Source organism: Trichosurus vulpecula, chromosome 5 (genome assembly GCF_011100635.1).
Source record: "Trichosurus vulpecula isolate mTriVul1 chromosome 5, mTriVul1.pri, whole genome shotgun sequence".
Classification (NCBI taxonomy): domain Eukaryota; kingdom Metazoa; phylum Chordata; class Mammalia; order Diprotodontia; family Phalangeridae; genus Trichosurus; species Trichosurus vulpecula.
Genome location: NC_050577.1, coordinates 198,681,626 through 198,700,544, shown reverse-complemented (window position 1 = coordinate 198,700,544; position 18,919 = coordinate 198,681,626). Strand labels below are relative to the sequence as shown.

The following is an 18,919-nucleotide window of genomic DNA, read 5'->3' as shown; positions in this document are numbered from 1 at the left end:
TCTCACCCTCTTGGTCCCAGGCTAGGTTAGGTGACCTCTGAGCTTCAGCCGCCTTACAAATGGAATTGGAACCTTCGCATTATTATGAAGTAACACACAAACATAACAGATGTTCAGGAATTAGATCTCAGGTCATCTAATGCCAATCGATGGACCAGAGACCCCTGGAGTTGAATTTATATGCAATGAGTAGAACTCGAAAAATGACTCAAATTAACATACTTTCTATAGACAGAATGATATATTGCTTTTTTCCCCTGGATTTAGTACAGCTTTGTCATTTCATAGAACACAGTATGATCACTGGGCACTTACAAAATTTGACATTAAAAGGGGGTCTACATGCTTGAAAAGGTTATAAACCACTGTTCTGACATCTCTGCTAAGTAGATACCCCATCTTTCCTTTTTGGCCTTTCATGAAAAAAAAAAAGACTACAACTGTCACCTTCCAAGGCCACCCATCCCACTTTTGGATAGCTCGAGTTTTCTTTACATCTCAAGCCCTCTCTCTACACAGCTACCACCTCTCTTTTAGGGTATCAAGCCCTCACAACTAGACTACTAACAGACTACTAATTGGTGTCTCTTCTCTCTCAAAAAGTCCTCCACACAACTAAATGACATTCCACAAGCACATTAGTGCCCTGCTCCTCACACAGCCTGGCTATTAGCCATATATTATTCCCTTCACCATACACTGACATACAGCCCAACTGTCTGTTCACACATAACAGCTCAGCCTTTGTTCCTGTTCCTTTGCACAGGCTGTGCCCCATGCCTAGAATTAATTCCCTCCTTCATCTCTGCCTCTCAGAATCCCTGGTATCCTTCAAAGGTCATGTCAGGTACCATATCCTACATGAGGCTTTTTCTAATTCAAGAAGCTCACCTCCAACATGGCTCCGCTCCTGACTCTATCTTCTAACTACTTTTCCTACCTTATTCCTATCTGCCCCTCTACCCTCCCCAACTTCCTTTTCCTGAGGATAGGGACAGTCTTTTTTGGGAGGGAAAGGGGTTGTAATTTGGATTTCCAGCACTTAACACAGCGCTGAACCCCCAGTAAGCCCAAAAAAGCTTTATCTAATCTAATGGATACAGCACTGGGCTGGCTGGAGTCAGGAAGACAACTTCCTGAGTTCAAATCCAGCCTTAGACACTTACTGGCTGTGTGACCCTGGGCCAGTCACTTTAACCTGTCTGCCTCAATTTCCTCACCTGTAAAATGAGCTGGAGAAGGAAATGGCACATCACTCCCTATCTTTGCCAAGAAAACCCCCAATGCAGTCACGAAGAGTCAGACATGACTGAAAGAAACTGAACAACAACAATCTGATGCTTCTCACATAAAATTATTTCATACATACTTTTATGTCTGCATATTGTCTCTCCAAAAGAATGCACACTTCTGGGGATAGAGGGCTTCTTTTTTTTCCCCTTGCTCTAGCATCCCCAGCTTAATATGTAAGGGCTTCATAAGTGCTTGCTGACCAATCTACACAGGACTAAATTTGCCTCTCTGCCTCAACCATCCACAGTAATACTAGTTTTGCCCATCAGAACCCTTCAAATAATTGAAAACAGCTATGATGTCTTCCTCCAAAGTCTTCTCTTCTCTAGTTACTCCCAGTGTGGTCTAACTAAGGCAAAGCATATAGCAAAATTATCATTTAACTTGTTTTAGACCCACTCTTAGCTCAGTTTCAGTTGTAGCATGCTTTTGAAAGCATTTTTTCCTAATTAAAGCAATTGAAAAATAAATATCCATCAATGGGCAAAACTACCAGATAATACCTTAAGTGTGATGATATAGTACTGGATTTAAAATGTTACTTTAATTCATGGACCAAAATGACTGAAAAATGCAACAAAAGAGACATACTCAGTTTAGTAATATGTTGTATCTTACTGCAAAGACTTCTTATAGTCCAGGGGTTTTTAAAATTCTTTTCCCCTCAATGTTTTCATAACTGTAATTCAATAAAAGATTTCCTATGTAATCTTATGTATTTTATGCATGTAAAAACATTGTTCTAAAATATACAGGGAACTGAGCCAAATTTATAGGAATACAAGTCATTCCCCAATTGAGAAATGGTCAAAGGATATCAACAGGCAGTTTTCAGAGAAAGAAATTAAAGATATCTATAGGCATATGAAAAAATGCTCAAAATCACTATTGATTAGAGAAATGCAAATCAAAACAACTCTCAGGTGCCACATCTCTCCTATCAGATTGGCTAATACGACAAAACAGGAAAATGATAAATGCTGGAGAGGATGTGGGAAAACTGGAACACTGTTACATTGTTGGTGGAACTGTGAACTAATTCAGCCATTCTGGAGAGCAATTTGAAACTTGCCCAAAGTGCACAGCTTTGACCCAGCAATACCACTTCTAGGGCTGTATCCCAAAGAGATCACACAAGTGGAAAAGGGACCCATATGCACAAAAATATTTATAGCAGCTCTTTTTGTGGTAGCAAAGAACTGGAAATCAAGGGAATGCCCAACAATTGGGGAATGGCTAAACAAGTTGTGGTATATGAATGTAATGGAATACTAGTGAGCTATAAGAAATGGGGAAGATACGGACTTCATAATAACCTGGAAAGACCTACACGATCTGATGCTGAGTGACAGCAGCAGAACCAGAACATTGTACACAATCACAGATATATTGATTTTGTGATGACTAACTTCGATAGACTTAGCTCTTCTCAGCAATACAAGGTTCAATTACAACTCCAAAGGACCCATGATGGAAAGAGCTATCTACATCCAGAGAAAGAACTATTTACTCTCTTTTTTTGTTTGTTTTGTTTCTTCTTTCTCATGATTCATTCATTGGTCATAATTCTTCTTTACAACTTAACTATTGCGTAAATAAGTTTAATGCAAAGGTATATGCATAAAATATATCGGATTCCATGCCTTCTTGGGGGGGAGGTGGGGGGAAGAAAATCTGAAACTCAAAATCATGCAGAACTGAGTGTTGTAAACTAAAAATAAAAAATCTTAATTAAAAAAAAAAAAAACATTTCTATGAGAGGGTGTTTTTACTACCTAAGTCAGAAAAAGATTAAGAACCCCTGCTATAGACCCTCCAGAATCCCCAGCCAATCCTTCATTACTACTAAGGTTATTGTTTGCTTTGTATCTAACTGATTTCACAATCAAAACCTGAATGGCAACAGCAGGGTCATCACTTACAACATTTCATTCCATCTTTGCATTGTTCTTTCTTTTTTCAGGTCAACTCTCAAGTTAGATTAGCTTGGGATGAAAAGCATACTCACCTCCATATTCATGTGGGAAAGATAATTGAGGCATTGGGGGAAAGGACAGAGAGGAGATTATTCAATTACTGGCCAAAGCGTAGAAGTTAGAAGGGGGCAGATTCCTGTTCAATGTGGATGAACATTCTACATTCTGCTTTAGTCTGGCCAAAGTAAAAAATAGCCAGTGCCGCTCCACAAAGACAGAGGCTGGGCCGAGAGCACTTTCCAGGTTTAAACTGTCATGCCTAACTCTAATTGACCACCTTAGTTTTGGAGATTATTCTACAAGAGGACAGGTTGTAACATTACCCCACCGAGAATTTCTCTAAAGCCAAATCCTGAAGTTAAGATCAGATAATTAAAATCATCCTACTCTGTCCAAGAAGGTGTTGCAAAGGGGACAAGAAAATGGTATAAAGACCTGCATTACATAAGGGATCACATACAGTTAGAGAAGATGTAAATGATAAATTTGTTCTTACCTTCTCTCCTTCGACCACATCAAACTCTACAATTTCTCCATCACCCACACTACGTAAATATTTCCGTGGATTATTTTTCTTGATGGCCGTCTGTTGAGAGAAACAGAGAAAAATTACCAATAGAATCCCTTTTTTTTTGCTCCCATGGTCCCAAACTGTTTCTCTGAGAAGGCTTTTTTTTTTTAATAGAACACCAGCAGTTACTGACATTTAAAAAGTTGCCACTCCCCAACTAGGGTGATATACCAATAAGGATAAGAGAGCAGTGCTTTACTTAAAGGGTTAGCATGTAAGTAATTAGTTTTTAAAGTGAATGGGATACTATTTCTTAGTCTCAAAATTCAACTTGGTAGGACTAACATTATTATCATTATTAACCAGGATTGACAAATTTATTTTTCCTGTTATTTAAAAATAAGTGCAATCCATATCATGATAGAGAAACATCCTCAAGTTCCCTCTTAAAACGAGGGATTTCATACCACACACATAGCCTTTTAAAATTGTACCTGGTGATTTCTTCAGCTAGAATGAAGGGTCCTGGAGCAGCTAGGTGGTGCAGTGAGTACAGCACCACCCTGGAGTCAGGAGGACCTGAGTTCAAATCTGGCCTCAGACACTTGCTGTGTGACCTTGAGCCAAGTCACTTAACTCCAACTGCCCTGCTTTCCCCCCTCAAAAAAAAAAACTTAAAATGAAGGCTCCTTTAACAGTGCTTGGTCGAAGTGTGTATTGGGGGCATAGGGAGGATATCTACAATCTCAAATGGAGAGTTTCTTCCACAGTCAGACAGGCAAAGCATGCTAATAAGTCAATACGAGATACAAAGTGTAAACCAGAGGAATAAAAAATATACAGAGGGTTGAAAAGCTTGAGAAAATATTTTGATACTAGAAAAACTCACCCCCTCCTTGGATTCATTTAGAAGTTGTATGGGAAAATTAAGAAGATAGAAATGATACATAATTTAAATATCATTTTGTTGATAGCCTCATTTTCCTGTCTCCTGACTTCAACCACACCACATAGCTTCCTATTCCTAAATGTTCCCTCGAATGATCAGATTAATGAAAATATTGTAACCACAAGTCAAAATAGCTCAACATTATTTTTGTACAAATTCTCACTTGCTTCCCATCCTCCCACACTTAAGGGAAAAGAAAGAAGGGAAAACATAATTTCTTTTAATGTCCAACTCTCCCTTTTGAAGAGCTACAGTGTAACTTATAAGATAACAGAGGCCCAGTTTCTATACAACTAGGCCAATCTTATTTTAAAGCGATTAAGTATGTGTAATCCAGACCCTCCCCTATTCTCAGTGAGTAGGAGGGAGAAGGAGAGGGAGAGTTAGCCAACAGGGCAGAGGCATCACCCACAGAAGGGGGGCGGGGGAAGCAATTAAAGACAGGATGTGTGCTTATACATATGCAGCTACTATTCTAATAACAACTCCTCCCTGTCTCCTAGTTCCTTTTTCCTGTTAAACAGGGCAGGCCTCGGCACATCTGGATGAATCACAACCTTGCATCATTGTAATCAGATCATTTTTACAGGCTAATCAAGACTGGACACTAGACAGAGAACTTAGAGATTCCTTATTGAAACAGAGACAATTCCAGAGAGTGCTTTATTTACTTAGGATGTGTAGGCCTTAGGAGGTAGGTAGAAGCCACACTAAATTAATCCAATAAAAGGTTTCTAGGTCGAATGGAAATGGCTCCAAAAAGAAACCTTACAGCCAGACCTGTGAAATAACGTCTATACCGTGCTTTGACCACTTTCAAGTGATCTGTAAATGTTGGCTACAATGCCACTTAGGCCAGCCTCTTTACTTTAATTCTCAATAGGAAACTGAGATCTAAGGAAGTTAGGCTGACTTGCCCCAAGGTCACACAAATAGTCTGGGTCAGATTCAGGCTTTGCACCCAGGGCCCCTGACTGCAAGGCCAGTGAGGGCTCTTTCCACTGTACCATACTGCCTTTAAGAATTTTCAACACACAGAGGGTATGATAGGGATAGCACTCCAGTCACAGGGACAGGAAGAACCAAAGAAGGAGGGGAACGTGCATAAAGGGGATGGCAAATAACCCAGTTTGGCTGGACTGCAGAGGGAAGATAAGATTAAAAAGTAAGGGCAGAGTACAAGAGGCCTCACAACAGCACCCTAAGGAATCTAAACTTTACTTACTGTTCACTCAATAAGAAACTATTTAAAAGTTTTGAGTAGCACTGATGTGACCTAGTTTGTGCTGAAGAAGACCATCCTTAATACTACTATAGGTGTAAGGCTACTACGATAGTACAGAAAGGGGGCTAAGAAGGACTCTACAAGGGAGAAAGGTTTGAATGGAGAGGTCAGGACCATAATACTGGATTAACTGACTGGATGTGGGCATAAGAGAAACAGAAGAGCGCAAGATACCAGCAAAGTGGCCAATAGGGGAGACCTGGGTCATGCCCCAGACAGAAAGTTGTAGTAAATGAAAAGCAAGTTTGAGGGTACAATCGGATCCACTTTATTTTGACATAGCCAGCCTAAAGGGGAAGATTCCAGTGGCAATGTCCTACAGTCAGTTTAAGGTACTACAGGTAATGTTAGAAAGGTTCTTAGTTTCCTCCTCTGAAAAATGAGGGAGGTGGTAGACTAGAGGTCCTGAGATCCCTTCCAGCTCTTAGATCTATGACTCTATGAAGTCTAGAGAGGGATCAGAACAATAAATATATATGTGGGAAGTGAAGTCATGGGAGTAAATGAGATTGTTCAGGGAGAGCAAAGACAGAATTTTAAGGACTTTACTGAGATGGGACAAAGACGAGCAGACAAAAAAGAGCTTTTAAAGAGGTGGGAAGAGAATCAGGAAAGTACAGTATCCCAAAACCCAAGAAAAAGGCAACTGTTTAGGAGGGAGCCAGTAATGACAACTGCTACATAGAGGTCAAGGAGGTTAAGGATACTGAAAGGAGCTAGCTGCAGGGATATGAGGAGGAATATCATGTGAATGCCACTTTTTCCTGGCCCAAAATTTGGCCATGATGGGTAAGGAGAAATGAGATGGTAGATGAATGAGGCAGCAGAGTCATGGTAAGCCTTAAAAAGGAGGCGAGAGGGTGGGAATGGGACTTACAAGCAGAAGGAAAGGAAGACAATAAAAAGAAAGACAAAAGGGAAGGGGACAAGGAAAATTACTAAAGCAGATAAAGGGATTAATTGCCCTACCTAGACAGGAAGAAAAAATTGAAAGGATTCTATGACACTTTTACAGTGGAGCTGAAGGAGCTAGCATCTGATTGCCTCATGCACCACAACTAGCTAATTCTGTGCCTAAGGCAAGAATATAAAATTATCTCCCCCCCTTCATAATAGGGAGGGGGTCAGCACATGCTTGAGACAGCAGATACATTTTGTGATTTTTCTACACCCCTGATCTTTACTAAAGCCAGCACCATGCTTGTTACAGCCCTGAATTATCAAGCAACAGTGAAGCCCTAGCTCAGGTTATACAGCATAAACTTTCAGGGAGTGACAAAAGCAGACAGGATTTTGCACCTGTTCTCTGCTAAGCAACCCAAGTGCAGGTAACAGGAGGTACAAGTAGAGTAAACCAGATGTTCCTCCTCACCAAGACTGAGAATTACCAGTTCAGTAGTGACAAAGGGCTAAGAGATTACAGATTGAATCAATATTTCAATTTCCCAATTTTTTTGTCTAGACCTGAGATTTCTTTGATGTAGGGCTACCAACCAAAGCAGACCTGCTAGAGTTGCCTCAGGCATTGAGAGGTCAAGCAACTTGCCCAGGGTGGTCCTGACCTCTGATTCCAGAACAGGGTCCCAATCAACTAAACCTCTTCCTACTTATTATCATAGACTTAAGAAAAAGGTTTGTGGACAGTTATTTCAAACATGTATCAATCCACACAAAAGCTTTTTAAAAAACACAACTTTTCTAGTAAGTAAAGAGGAACCTCTTTCTGCAATCCTGAATGCGGCCAAGCCCTGAATGCCTCGCTGATGTACGGATGAGCATCACTTGCAGGAAAGAGATCTGTGTTTTGTTTTGTGCCCATTCCTACTCCTCCAGTCTTAACCACCAGAGGATTTAGAACTATTTTCAAATGAAACCCACAGGATATGCTCCTGTCACATGACTTATCCAAATCATGCGACCAGAATACCATACTACTACCCTTAGCTTTCTTAACAAGGCTGAATAATGCACTGTGAACTGAAGCTTTAGTCTCGCAGTCCCTTCAATATATTCATTTGTAGCTATAGACAGAATCGACCAACTGGCTAAGAGAATGAATGGCTCCTTCAGCAAAGGACAAAGCAGAAAATACAAGGTAAGGGCCACAAAGAAGGGCATGGTCACACTTGAAAGATAGGCTAAAAGACAGTAGAAAGCATTCTGAAGCAGAGGAGTTAATGATTTCATTAGCTCCCCCACTGCTTTACAGGATAAGATACAAATCCTAAGCCTGACATTTCAGGCTCAGCAGACTCCCACCTACTTTTGCAGCCTTATTGCATGCTACTAACTCTTCAGAAACTATGTTCTAGACAATTACTAGACATTCCCCAAATCCCACACTTCACCTCCTGCCTACCCCTCTCCATTTGCACAAGCCACTCTCCATCTCTGCCTCTCTGAATCATTCAAGAATTCTTCCCTCAATTCCTGGATTCCCCATTATTTGTGCTCTCCCTCTATTTTATTTATATTATACATATCTGGGTACATTCCTTCTAGTAGACCATAAGATCCTTACTGGTGGGGATCTGTGTATAGGATTCATGTAGCACAGGCATTCTTAGCCTTTTCTGTGCCATGGACCCTTTTGACATTAGGTGAAGCCTAACACTAAATTTCAGTTAGACAACTGTAAGAATAAAGATGAATTTTTGCCCTTCTAAGTTTATGAAGTCCCCTGAAATCTATCCATGGTCCCAGGGGTTAAAAACCTGTGACTTCATAAAATATAAAGTGCCTCACTCAGGGCAGGGATTGTTTTTTGTTTTTGTCTTTATATCCCTTTATATCTCCCCATGCCAAGCAAGGAACAGGGAAGGCACTTAAGTGTTTGTTGAGTTGAAGCAGGACGTTTGCTAATAGTAATACGGGCAACAAAAGATAGAAAATTATTACGCCAAGGACAAAAACTTCAAAAGGTATGTCTGTGTAAGAATGATGGGATGATAAGAATAAGTCACTTTAACAAGCAAAATAGGGGCATTTATTTAACCATTTTATCCATTCCTCCACAATTTATCATAAAGTCTCATAACGCTGAGTACCCCAGATGAGTTCTTAGATTTGTATTATTTAAATGTAAAGTTGTATAATATTCTGGGTTAGGAAATGCACAGCTCTACTATCATCCATCCCTCTTACCTGATGTACAAACACATCTTCTTTAGTGTCATTTCTGTGGGAGGAAAAAAGAAAAAAAACAATCTCACAATTAAAAAGCAATTACTAAGTATGGATTAATTTTTTTTTTAGATTGTGTTCATAAAGAACAAGAATCCTACTCTAGAGAATAACTAAGAAAATAGTTCAGCACCTCTTTCTAAGGTAAAAGAACATACAAATAATTTTTCAAAGCTCTCTAGGAATCACTCTACCCCTGCAACTCTAAAGACTTAATATTCCTCATGCTAATTAACAACAAAGACTACCCCCAATGTCAACCCCTGACACCCACACAATCAATGGACTGAGATCCAAACTTTAAAACACTTCACACACACAAGCACCTCTTCTCCCTTCACTTTTTACCCCACGTGGTATGTAACCAGAGCTCCAGTTTGTTCTCTCAGCAAAGGCAGAGAGCGGCTGTCAAAAGGACAGGGCACAGCTGTGAGCTAGGCTCTCCTTACACTGATATTCAAAACAGCCCCCCCAAATGAAGGGGGTGGGAAACCACAGGGAAAATGTCAAAAATAATATTATCTTCTCAGAGCTACTCCAAGGAGACCCAAATCCCCTTCCAATTCCTATGAGGGCAAAAGACAATCTAGTTTGGCAAGATACTATATTGAATCTACCACCTGGGTTTTAATTCCAACTCTGCCTCTACAAGTTTTATGATATTAAGTCATTTAAGTTCTCTGGGCCGCCCTCCATTTCCTCATATATATAAACTGAGGGAATTGAACTTGGTAACCTCTATAGTATTTTCCAGTTCAAAATTTCTCCCCACTTTATCTTTTAAAACAGTTTTTCTTGCAGAGACTACTTTAAGAATAAATTTATTCTTTACTTTTAGGAAGCAATAGTTTTATAGCACTCAAAAACCTTAACAGTCATTAATTAATAAGTCTTAAATGAAAGTGTCTGATAAAACTACTTGCTGGACCACAGAAGCCACTGTAAAATTAAAATACATACCGATTGATAAAACCATATCCGTTTCTGACGTTGAACCATTTGACAGTGCCAAGGACTTTGGTGGCTAAAGTAAGATTAAGGAGATATTAAGTCAGTTGATAGCCTACAAACAGATAAGGATTCCCATTAACGGAAATCTAGGCATTATTCAAAACCCAAACACACAGGATGAAACACTACCAGTTTAAATACAAAAGACAGAAGAAAATGAGCAAAAGAATGAGAATAGGTAGGCCTTGCTCTTGGTATAAAATAGAAGTAGTCACTCAACAGAAATAGATTTCAAGATTAGCCAGAATATTCTAGATTATTATTGTAGTAACTAAAAAAGAATACAGGAAAGTGCTCTTTATGTTCAATATCCAAAGATTTTAAAGCATAAGAGTATACTCAGATAAAACAGAGATAGATGAACTAACAAGATCTATCTTTTCTCATTTTGATATATAATTAATGCCTTATAGCATCCCCATTTTCATGGCAGAACGAGGCACAGGAATAGAGAGGGGGCTGTCCAAATAGGTGACTAAACATGAGCCACCAAGTCAAAAACAGAACTGAGGCTGCCCTGGTGTGGTCCTGGTACAAAAACCATAAGACATGATGTAACAGGCCTTTTCTAAATGAATCAAGTTTATATATCCTCCTGTAGCTAATTGAAGTAAAAACCATTTTTCTTCCTTCTACATTCTCTGAACTCTCTCAAATTTGCTGCCCATCCCCTACTCCTCTTCTTCCTCCTCCACCACCACACCTACCATGTTACAGGGCTATTTATCAAGCTTTAGGTAACTTATTACTACAGTAGGATAACCTGTCCTCCTAACAGTCCATTTTTGATTTATTCACTCCTCTTACACACAAGGCCTTTGCAAGATTTTTAAACCAACTCTGCATGCCATCAAAAATCTGCCTCTTGGTGAAATTTGTATTTTAATTAAAACTTCAACAAGCTAGTACTAAAATTCAGAGGATACATCAGAATGAAATATTTTTCAGAAGCACAGACACAAGTTTACATAAGCAGTACCAACAGAAGTGAAACTATCACTTATCTTCTGAATATCTGAATCACCTAGATAGAACTATCCTTTTTAATGAACAAGGAAGACTGAGGCATCATGACAGAGCAACTCTTTCTAGTCAACATGTGGATAACAATGTACACGCTTCCTCACAGAAAAGTTTAGAGTTGCTCAGCTATTAGTTTGTAAATTCAGGACTCTAGTGTTAAATCACTAATTCTCTAAAAATCTGCATCAAGTTGTTATTTTACTCTTAACTTCAACCAGGGTGATTATAATGCACTCATGCTGATGTGCTTTTGCAGTTGTATTCCTAGTTGTCTAAGGAAGAATCAGCAACACTAAGTGCAAACAGACTTTGCCTCCTGTTTCAATTGAAGCAGAATAAAGGAGGAATTAAGTGAAGACCAAAGGAATAATGCTGCCTCTACTCTCGGACATCTCTGACCTAACCTAAAAGATAGTTGAAGGAAGGATTTCATTTTTCCAGTTTTTCTGCTGGCAAAAAAAGTTCCAATTCAGACATGACAAATTCATTCTATAGTCCTCAATATAACAAGTACTAGGTAAGTGATTTCAGCAACTGTAGTCTGGAAATTTCATTTAAGTGGTATCAAATAAAAGAATCGGAAAAAAGACTATTTTGTATATGCTATTAAAAGTCACAGTTTTAACAAAATGTATTTTTTTGGCTCTCACTTTATTCTGTCTTAAGCGTAATAAGTGTGGGAATGTATCAGGGACAGAAGACCACACCAGTCTTAGCGTGTACCTGGTAACTGACAAAGATCTGTGTTGCCTTTCTATAATGAGCATAAATGCATAAACTGTATAGAAATCCCACTGAATCAAAGGCTTATTCTGAATGACACCAATCCAAAGGTTTGAATTAAGCATATCTATTAACCATGACTACAATAAAAGATTTAGAGTTGTGGGGTTTTAGCCAATAAGCCCTTCATCTGTGTGGGGGAAAGGAAGCATAATCTCTTGTCTATTAAGAGGGGTGGAATGAGTTTGAAGATATAAGGAAAGATGCCACCAGTCTGAATCCACCCCTCCAAACCGTTTTTAAACCAATTTCCTCAAATATGGTAATGTAGTCCTTAATTTAACTAGTAATTTATCTTAGTAATTTAACTAGTAATTTATCTTAGTATTCAGATTTTCAACATGAAGACTGAGGACAACTAAGAAGACAGCGTTTACCATTCTTTCTCTGGCATCTCATTCACCACTTTCTCCTTTGCAAATGTGGCTATTACTAAAGACTAGATTAGAAACAAAGGAATCTGTGAACACTTTATTTTTAAATGCATTTCTCTTAGAATATTTTGTATTGTAGTTACGGGTGTATTTTATCCCTCGACTAGGAGGCATAACAGCATGAAACTTAGGTTACACTATCACTATACCGTTCTGCAGAGTAGATCCAACATATGTGGGGGGGGGGCAGGGGGCGGGGGAAGGTCCTTATTGCTGGAGAAAAGTTGTAAATTTAACTTTTTTCCCCCACCCTAAACCTAAATCCAGTTCTCCCAACCCAATACACATGCAACACCTTCCCCATACCATTCAGGGAAGATTATCTTCACATGCACCGATCCGCGGCACCCCCCCCCCCCCGAAAAAAAAGGGTGTGTGGGTGTGTACGTGCAGGATTTCCATGTTCATGATTTCACTCAAATTTTTTTTCCACCCAAGTTTTGTTTACCGAAGCTAAGAGGCAGAGAACAAAATGCCTATGGGGGATAAGGTAGGGATACTAGAAAAATACTTATCTAAGAAATTCCTAGGACTTGGTGCCCAGGAATACTTTCTTGCAGTCATCTCTCAATGAGGCATATTTTAAGCACGTGAAATACCATCAATTTTAATGACATTCAAGACTTTTTTTTTGCATATGCAAAAGACTGTGCATTTAACTTTTTAATCAAGCTTCCTTATGCCCAACTGATGCTCCTCGGTTGCTATGAACGCAATATTCAGGGTAGGGGTAGTCTCATCAGCAGCCCTTCACTCTTTTCTCAGGTCTTCACCAGTCCCACTCCACCCCCATTAATGGCTCTAGAAGCCAGGTCAGAAAAGTAAGTATCAGGGGAGTGGCATATGTTTTTCTATACACGCAGCTCACACCCACAGACTAACTTTTGAGTTTAAAAGAGTAAATGACAGCGCACACACACCCTTTAGTCATCTCACTCGCCACCCACACGCAAGCATACACACCTGATTACAGCCTGGTTCTTGCCTTCCCTAAAAACCGTCAACAGCGTGTAACAACAGGGGAGGAGGGGAGGAGCACCATGTGCCCAAGCCTTTAAAGGATTTCTATTCCTGTCCAACCGACAGATTTCGCCCATTTTCCTGCCAACCATTCCAGGATAAGGCTGATTACCATCCACATTAACAGGATTTTGTGTCACAGCAGTTGTAAGCATATGCGGGTCCTGAAGCGGAGGGGCAAAGAGCTGGCAGGGAAGCAGAAAGCCCAACCCAACCGGGTTAGCCATAAGGGATTCTCACTGTGGGGGAGGGGTAAGAACAGATGATGGAAAGGCTTGTGTCAGCGAGTTGGGAAGGATTCTCCGACAGGAAAGCAACACCCCTTTGTCGGTAAGATGCGTGGCTCGGCCAAGAAATGGCGTCTATCCCACGAGGGAAAGGGCGTACGGGACCCGACACATGCACCTTGCAAGGGAAAAGTCGCCCCCCTTTGCCTGCCTCCCTTTTAATAGAATCCTTCTGTTTCCTCCAATACAAACGCGCTCGATCCTCTCCACGGGAAGGTGAACTTGAATTCCCTTCCCAGTCTTTCACCTTCCTTAAAACCCCCTCCACGAGACTTTCTCCGACGCTTCTCTCTCCTCACTAGGGATGGTCCGGGGGGGGGGGGCGGGGGGAGGGAAAGGAACTGGGAGCTGGACTGGAGCACAAAACTTGAACTTGGTGGGGGGGGGGGGGGCCCGCACATACAGAAGAGCACGTGGACGGTTCCGGGTGTGCTCACCTGAGGAATGGTGGGAGGGGGTTTGCCTGGTTCAAGGGGATGGGGGCAGACGCTTGTCAACCACGCACACACACACTCGCGCACTCACACGTGCGCACACTCACACGCGCGGGGCCCGGCTACCCAGCACGTGCTCGCAGCTCTGGACTCCTCCGGACCCCCCACGTGGGGCCGCGCTCTCCCGGGGGCAGCCACGACCGCAGTGCCGCGCGCGCCCGGGGAGAGGGGCTCTCACCGAGAACTTTCTTTTCCGGATCTTCCGTGGTTGCGGAGGCGGCGGCTGGGGCTGGAGTTGGAGCTTGAGCCGGGGCCGGGGCTGCCGCCGCGTCGCCGCTGGGGTTGCTCCCCTGGACGGCGGCGGCCGGGCCGGGAGCCGGGGGGGCGCCGCTGCTTGCGGGGCTCTTGGGCGCGGGGTCTGGGGCCGCCGCCGGGGTCTGGGGGGTGGTCTCGCCCGCCTCGCTCATGCCGCCGTCCGTCGCTCTTCCCTCGGCCACCCGCGGCGGTTGGTCGGCGGTTGGTGGTAGTGGTGGCAGCGGTACCGGCGCGGCCGCGGCTGCTGCTGGAGATGCTGGGGTAGGCGGCCCGGGGCTCGGGGAGGGGGCCGGTTTCGCGTCTGGGGGGGGACGCGGGGATGTTGCCAGCGGCGGCTCGAGCTGTCGGGGCGGCGCGCGCGCTCGATCTTACTGCCCGGAAAATGGCCCGCTCAAGTTTTTCTAGGTGCCCGGGAGGGGGTGGGGGGAGGGGAGATGGGGAAGAGGCGGGGCGGGGCGGGCCGGGCCGGACCGGGCGGGGTGGGGTGGGGGCTATGGTGGGAGGAGGGAAGAGAAGCTCGGGCTGTTTTGCTGCCAGCCCTGGTGAGTCCTCATTAGCATTTAAAGGAGCCGCTGAGAGCCCTCCCGGATGGGATTCCTGCTTGAGGTCTAAGTCTTGGTCAAGGCTGCCGCTTGACCCCAACCCCGAGGACCTCTCGTCTGCTTTATGAGAGTCGGCTGCTGGCGGGGACGGGGAAGCTCGAAGAGCTGGGGTGGGGGATCCGAAGTCCCCAGCGCTGGAGTGTGAGTGTGGGTGGGGGAATCTGAAGTCTCTAGAGTTGTTGAGGGAACCCGAAGTCCCTAGAGCTGGAGGGGGGACCTCAGAGCTCATTGAGTCCAAACCCCAAGGTTTTGGAATGAAGACGCTGAGTTCCAGAGAGACTGCGTGATTTGCCCAAGGTGCTTAATAGCAGAAGTAGAATGAAAAGAGTCGCTTTATGACTCTCAATACCAGTCCTCTTTCCTCCACTCCTTCATTACTGGAAGTGAGGAAGCAGAGGAGTGGCTATCCTTGTACTCAGGACCCCAGCCCCCTGGCCACATGGACTACCTCGGTTAAAATGTTTTCTGACAGATCCTCAAACGGTCCAGTTTCTTAGGATCCTAGTGTTAGGAATTTAGAAGTCGGCTTCTTTCAAGGAAACGGCACTAACTGGAATCAGAGGATTTCTGCTCCCACCCCACCTCTTGACATTTGCTACCTTCCTAGCCTTGGACAAGTCACTTAACTCATCTGTAAATTGAGGGAGCTGGACTAGAGGACCTCTGAGGTCCCTTCCAGCTTGAAATCTATGACCCTAAGTGGGGCACCTATGTATTTGCTATCTCTCTGTAACAAAGGCTAAGTAGACATTTAAAACTCAACAGGATACAGTCAGACCCTAGCTCTCCTCCCTCCCAACACACACACACACACACACACCATTGCTGCATTTTAGACCACTGTATTCTCTTTGCTAGATCTAACAACTTGGGATTTGGATTTAGACCCTTCAATTTCTACTCTTCGTCTATTAAAGCACCTGATAAGTGTTTCCAATAAAATACAATGAATGGATCAAGCCTTACAAGATTATCATGTGTGGAACAACAATATTTCAGAAAGCATGGACTCAGGACCACTAGTTCTGGGTTCACAAAGAGTTCCGTCCTTAAGTGAAACAAGCTCTCCTCCAATCCCAGCATATTACACCCCCCCCCACTCTGGATCGCTATGGAAAGTCTCTTAAATCTTAGGGTTGTTGATGCCTGCCTGTGGTTTCCCCAAAATGGATTATAAGGATACAAAGTAGACCAGATATAAGACAGCTCTTTACTTCCTGCAGAACAAAAAGAAATGCTTAAAACCAAAATGGACATTGAACAGCATCAAACAATAACTCCTTTTACACCATCCTGGCAATATGATATTTAAAAACATGGAAACAGGAAACACTTGGCGGTCTTGTCTGCCAAGCAGGCATTTCATTTCACCTTGGATCTGCACTGTCTGAGCAGCTCATTCTAGGGTTTGTAGCTTCTGAGAGGCCACAGCAAGGCTTGGGCTTAGCTTCCTGTCAGTAATCATCCTTTCCAAGGAGCATTGTAGTAGATGCAGAAGACAGTTGGGCAACCAGCATCCAGCTCCTTCTCAAACTCACAAGACTCTTGCCAAGGGGGAGAAAAAGCCATGTCTAAATCACTTTTCAGTCACCTACATTCAGGGCAATAAAAGCAAAGAAGAGTCATCTAAGTACTGGAGGTCTAGGCTAAAGTTCATCTATTAGGGAAAACATTCTCACTGCCATGTATGAGCCACCACCACCGGGCAATCCTCCTTCCTCTCCTCCCACCACTTTGCTGGAAATCTGAGAGAGTTACATAGGGTAACTTGACAGATGACAGAAAGACTTTTCCTTTTGAAGTCTATTTAGTGATTTATCTTTCCTGGGCATGTGGCCTATTCTCCTGTTTGGGAATGTTTTTTTAGAGGAAAGGTTAGCAGAAACCCTTGGTTTTATGTGTTCATTAGCAAAGGATTGCCACCTCTGTCCCATCCCTCCCAGAGCCAAAGCACATGCTCAAATGGAATCATCTCTGTCTTAATGGCATATAATTAAGTGGTAAATTGCAGTACAAGTGTTACAAGTATTCAGAGAAGAAACAGAACTGTGAGGACCTGAAGTCAGGAGGCTACACTTGGAAAGGCCTTGAATAATGAGTAAAATTTGTTTAGGAGTGAAAGTATTGAGACAGAAAACCTGGATAATATCCCCAGCTCTGCCACATGTTAAACCTGTAACCAGGAGTAAATCATTCTGTCTTCCTGAATCTCAGTTTACTCATCTGTAAAATGGGGATAATTATACTACCTGTGTGGCAGACTTGTGAGGAGAGTGCTTTTTAAAAGTGTTATATAAATGTGGGTTGTAGGTTGTTGAGCAAAATGAGAGGGAGGGAGTGTAACATGATCTAAGGCACAGAGGGAGGAGTGAGCACGACTTGTTTGTGGGACAGTGAAGAGACTTGCTTGGGGGAGGGGAAGGAGAAAGAGAAACATGTTGAACAGTAGTGAGAAATCAAGTTGGAGTGAGAGAGTAAGGCACCTCAAAAGGCCAAGCAAAAGAATTTCTACTTGATGAAATGCAATGCCACAAAGTCTTATTAAGAACCTATAGTGTAGAGGGAACTCTACTGTGTCTTGGGGGGACATAGAGTTCAGGCAAAAACCAGTCCCTGCCTTCAGGAAGATTATAATCTAGGAGGGGGATAAGATAACCCACATAGACAGTTAAAATACACAATTAAATGATAATAGTTGAGAGTTTCAAAACAAAGTGCATTAGAACTTGTGAATGAAGATACTTTCTAAGCTAGTTATCCTCATTAAATCCAGGGAGATACAGGTTTGAGAAACCTTTCTGCTTTTCTGGAATTAATTTTGGGAACCAAGCACAAACTTTGATGCCTTCTCTAGTTTCTTTCATTCATTTACCCAGGACAAAACTAATTCACACCTTTCTTCCTACCTACCACTCTCACATAGCTTTGCCTATAATGCCATTTTGGTGGGAGAAGAAACTGCTTACAGTGGACAATAGAATTTACTAAAGGGCAGCTAGGTGGCACGGTGAGTAGGGCACCAGCCTGGGAGTCAGGAGGATCTGAATTCAAATCCAGCCTTAGACACTTGACACACTTATTAGCTGTATAACTTTGGGCAGGTCACTTAACCCCAATTGCCTTGCCTTCCCCCCTCCAAAAAAAAAAAAGAATTTACTAACCAAAAAAGATAAGAACAGGGAGTGAAGCAGGCAGTCCAGCCATCTTTATCTTCAGCTGGGTTTTCCACTTTACCAGGAGAAAATACGCTAAAATATCCTGCTTAAAGGTGTTCTACCAAACCCTAAAAGAATGGAGTCCTTCGAAATGATAAATTTCCCCCAACCAATCAACAAGCTTTTATTAAGGCTTACTATAAGCCAGGCAAAGCACTAAACTCTAGGGATATAAGACGAAAGTGAGTGAATTGAACCAGTCCCTGCCCTTTTGGAGTTTACAATTCAGGTTGAGGAGAGTGGGACATCAAGTGTATATATAAGTATATACTTATGCATTAGAAATGAATAGAAGGTGGTTTGGCGAGTAAGTGTAATAGTACCAAATAGCCTAATATCTTGCCTTCATCGTGAGTCCATTGGCTTTGCATGTACTAGAACTATCCTGTCTTTTATCTTACTCTTTCCTGACTTCTACCTATTCTAAGATAACCAAAACTAAAATATATTCACAGAAAACAAATCAGAAACACAGAAAATCTAAATGAACTCTCTTCTACATGTAATACTACTGATCATACCTATGTTGTCTATCTACATTTGTTAGCTCATAACCTCCTAACACACACAGTCATGTTTTAGCTTAGTTCCTGTGTAG

At 42.3% G+C, this 18,919-nt stretch overlaps 1 protein-coding gene and 1 pseudogene across 1 annotated transcript in view; one reads left to right on the top strand and one right to left on the bottom strand.

Moving 5' to 3' along the window:
• YBX3 (Y-box binding protein 3) overlaps window positions 1-14,745 on the bottom strand; it is a 33,114-nt gene extending 18,369 nt beyond the window's left edge. Inside the window, exons 1-4 of the mRNA XM_036758544.1 lie at window positions 14,428-14,745; window positions 10,158-10,221; window positions 9,159-9,192; window positions 3,766-3,855 (exon numbers count right to left, since the gene is read on the bottom strand). Of these exons, the coding sequence (XP_036614439.1) occupies window positions 3,766-3,855; window positions 9,159-9,192; window positions 10,158-10,221; window positions 14,428-14,656 (417 nt within the window). The 5' untranslated portion in view covers window positions 14,657-14,745. The remainder of the gene's footprint in view (window positions 1-3,765; window positions 3,856-9,158; window positions 9,193-10,157; window positions 10,222-14,427) is intronic.
• A 252-nt stretch (window positions 14,746-14,997) lies between these two features.
• LOC118851152 overlaps window positions 14,998-18,919 on the top strand; it is a 42,203-nt pseudogene continuing 38,281 nt past the window's right edge.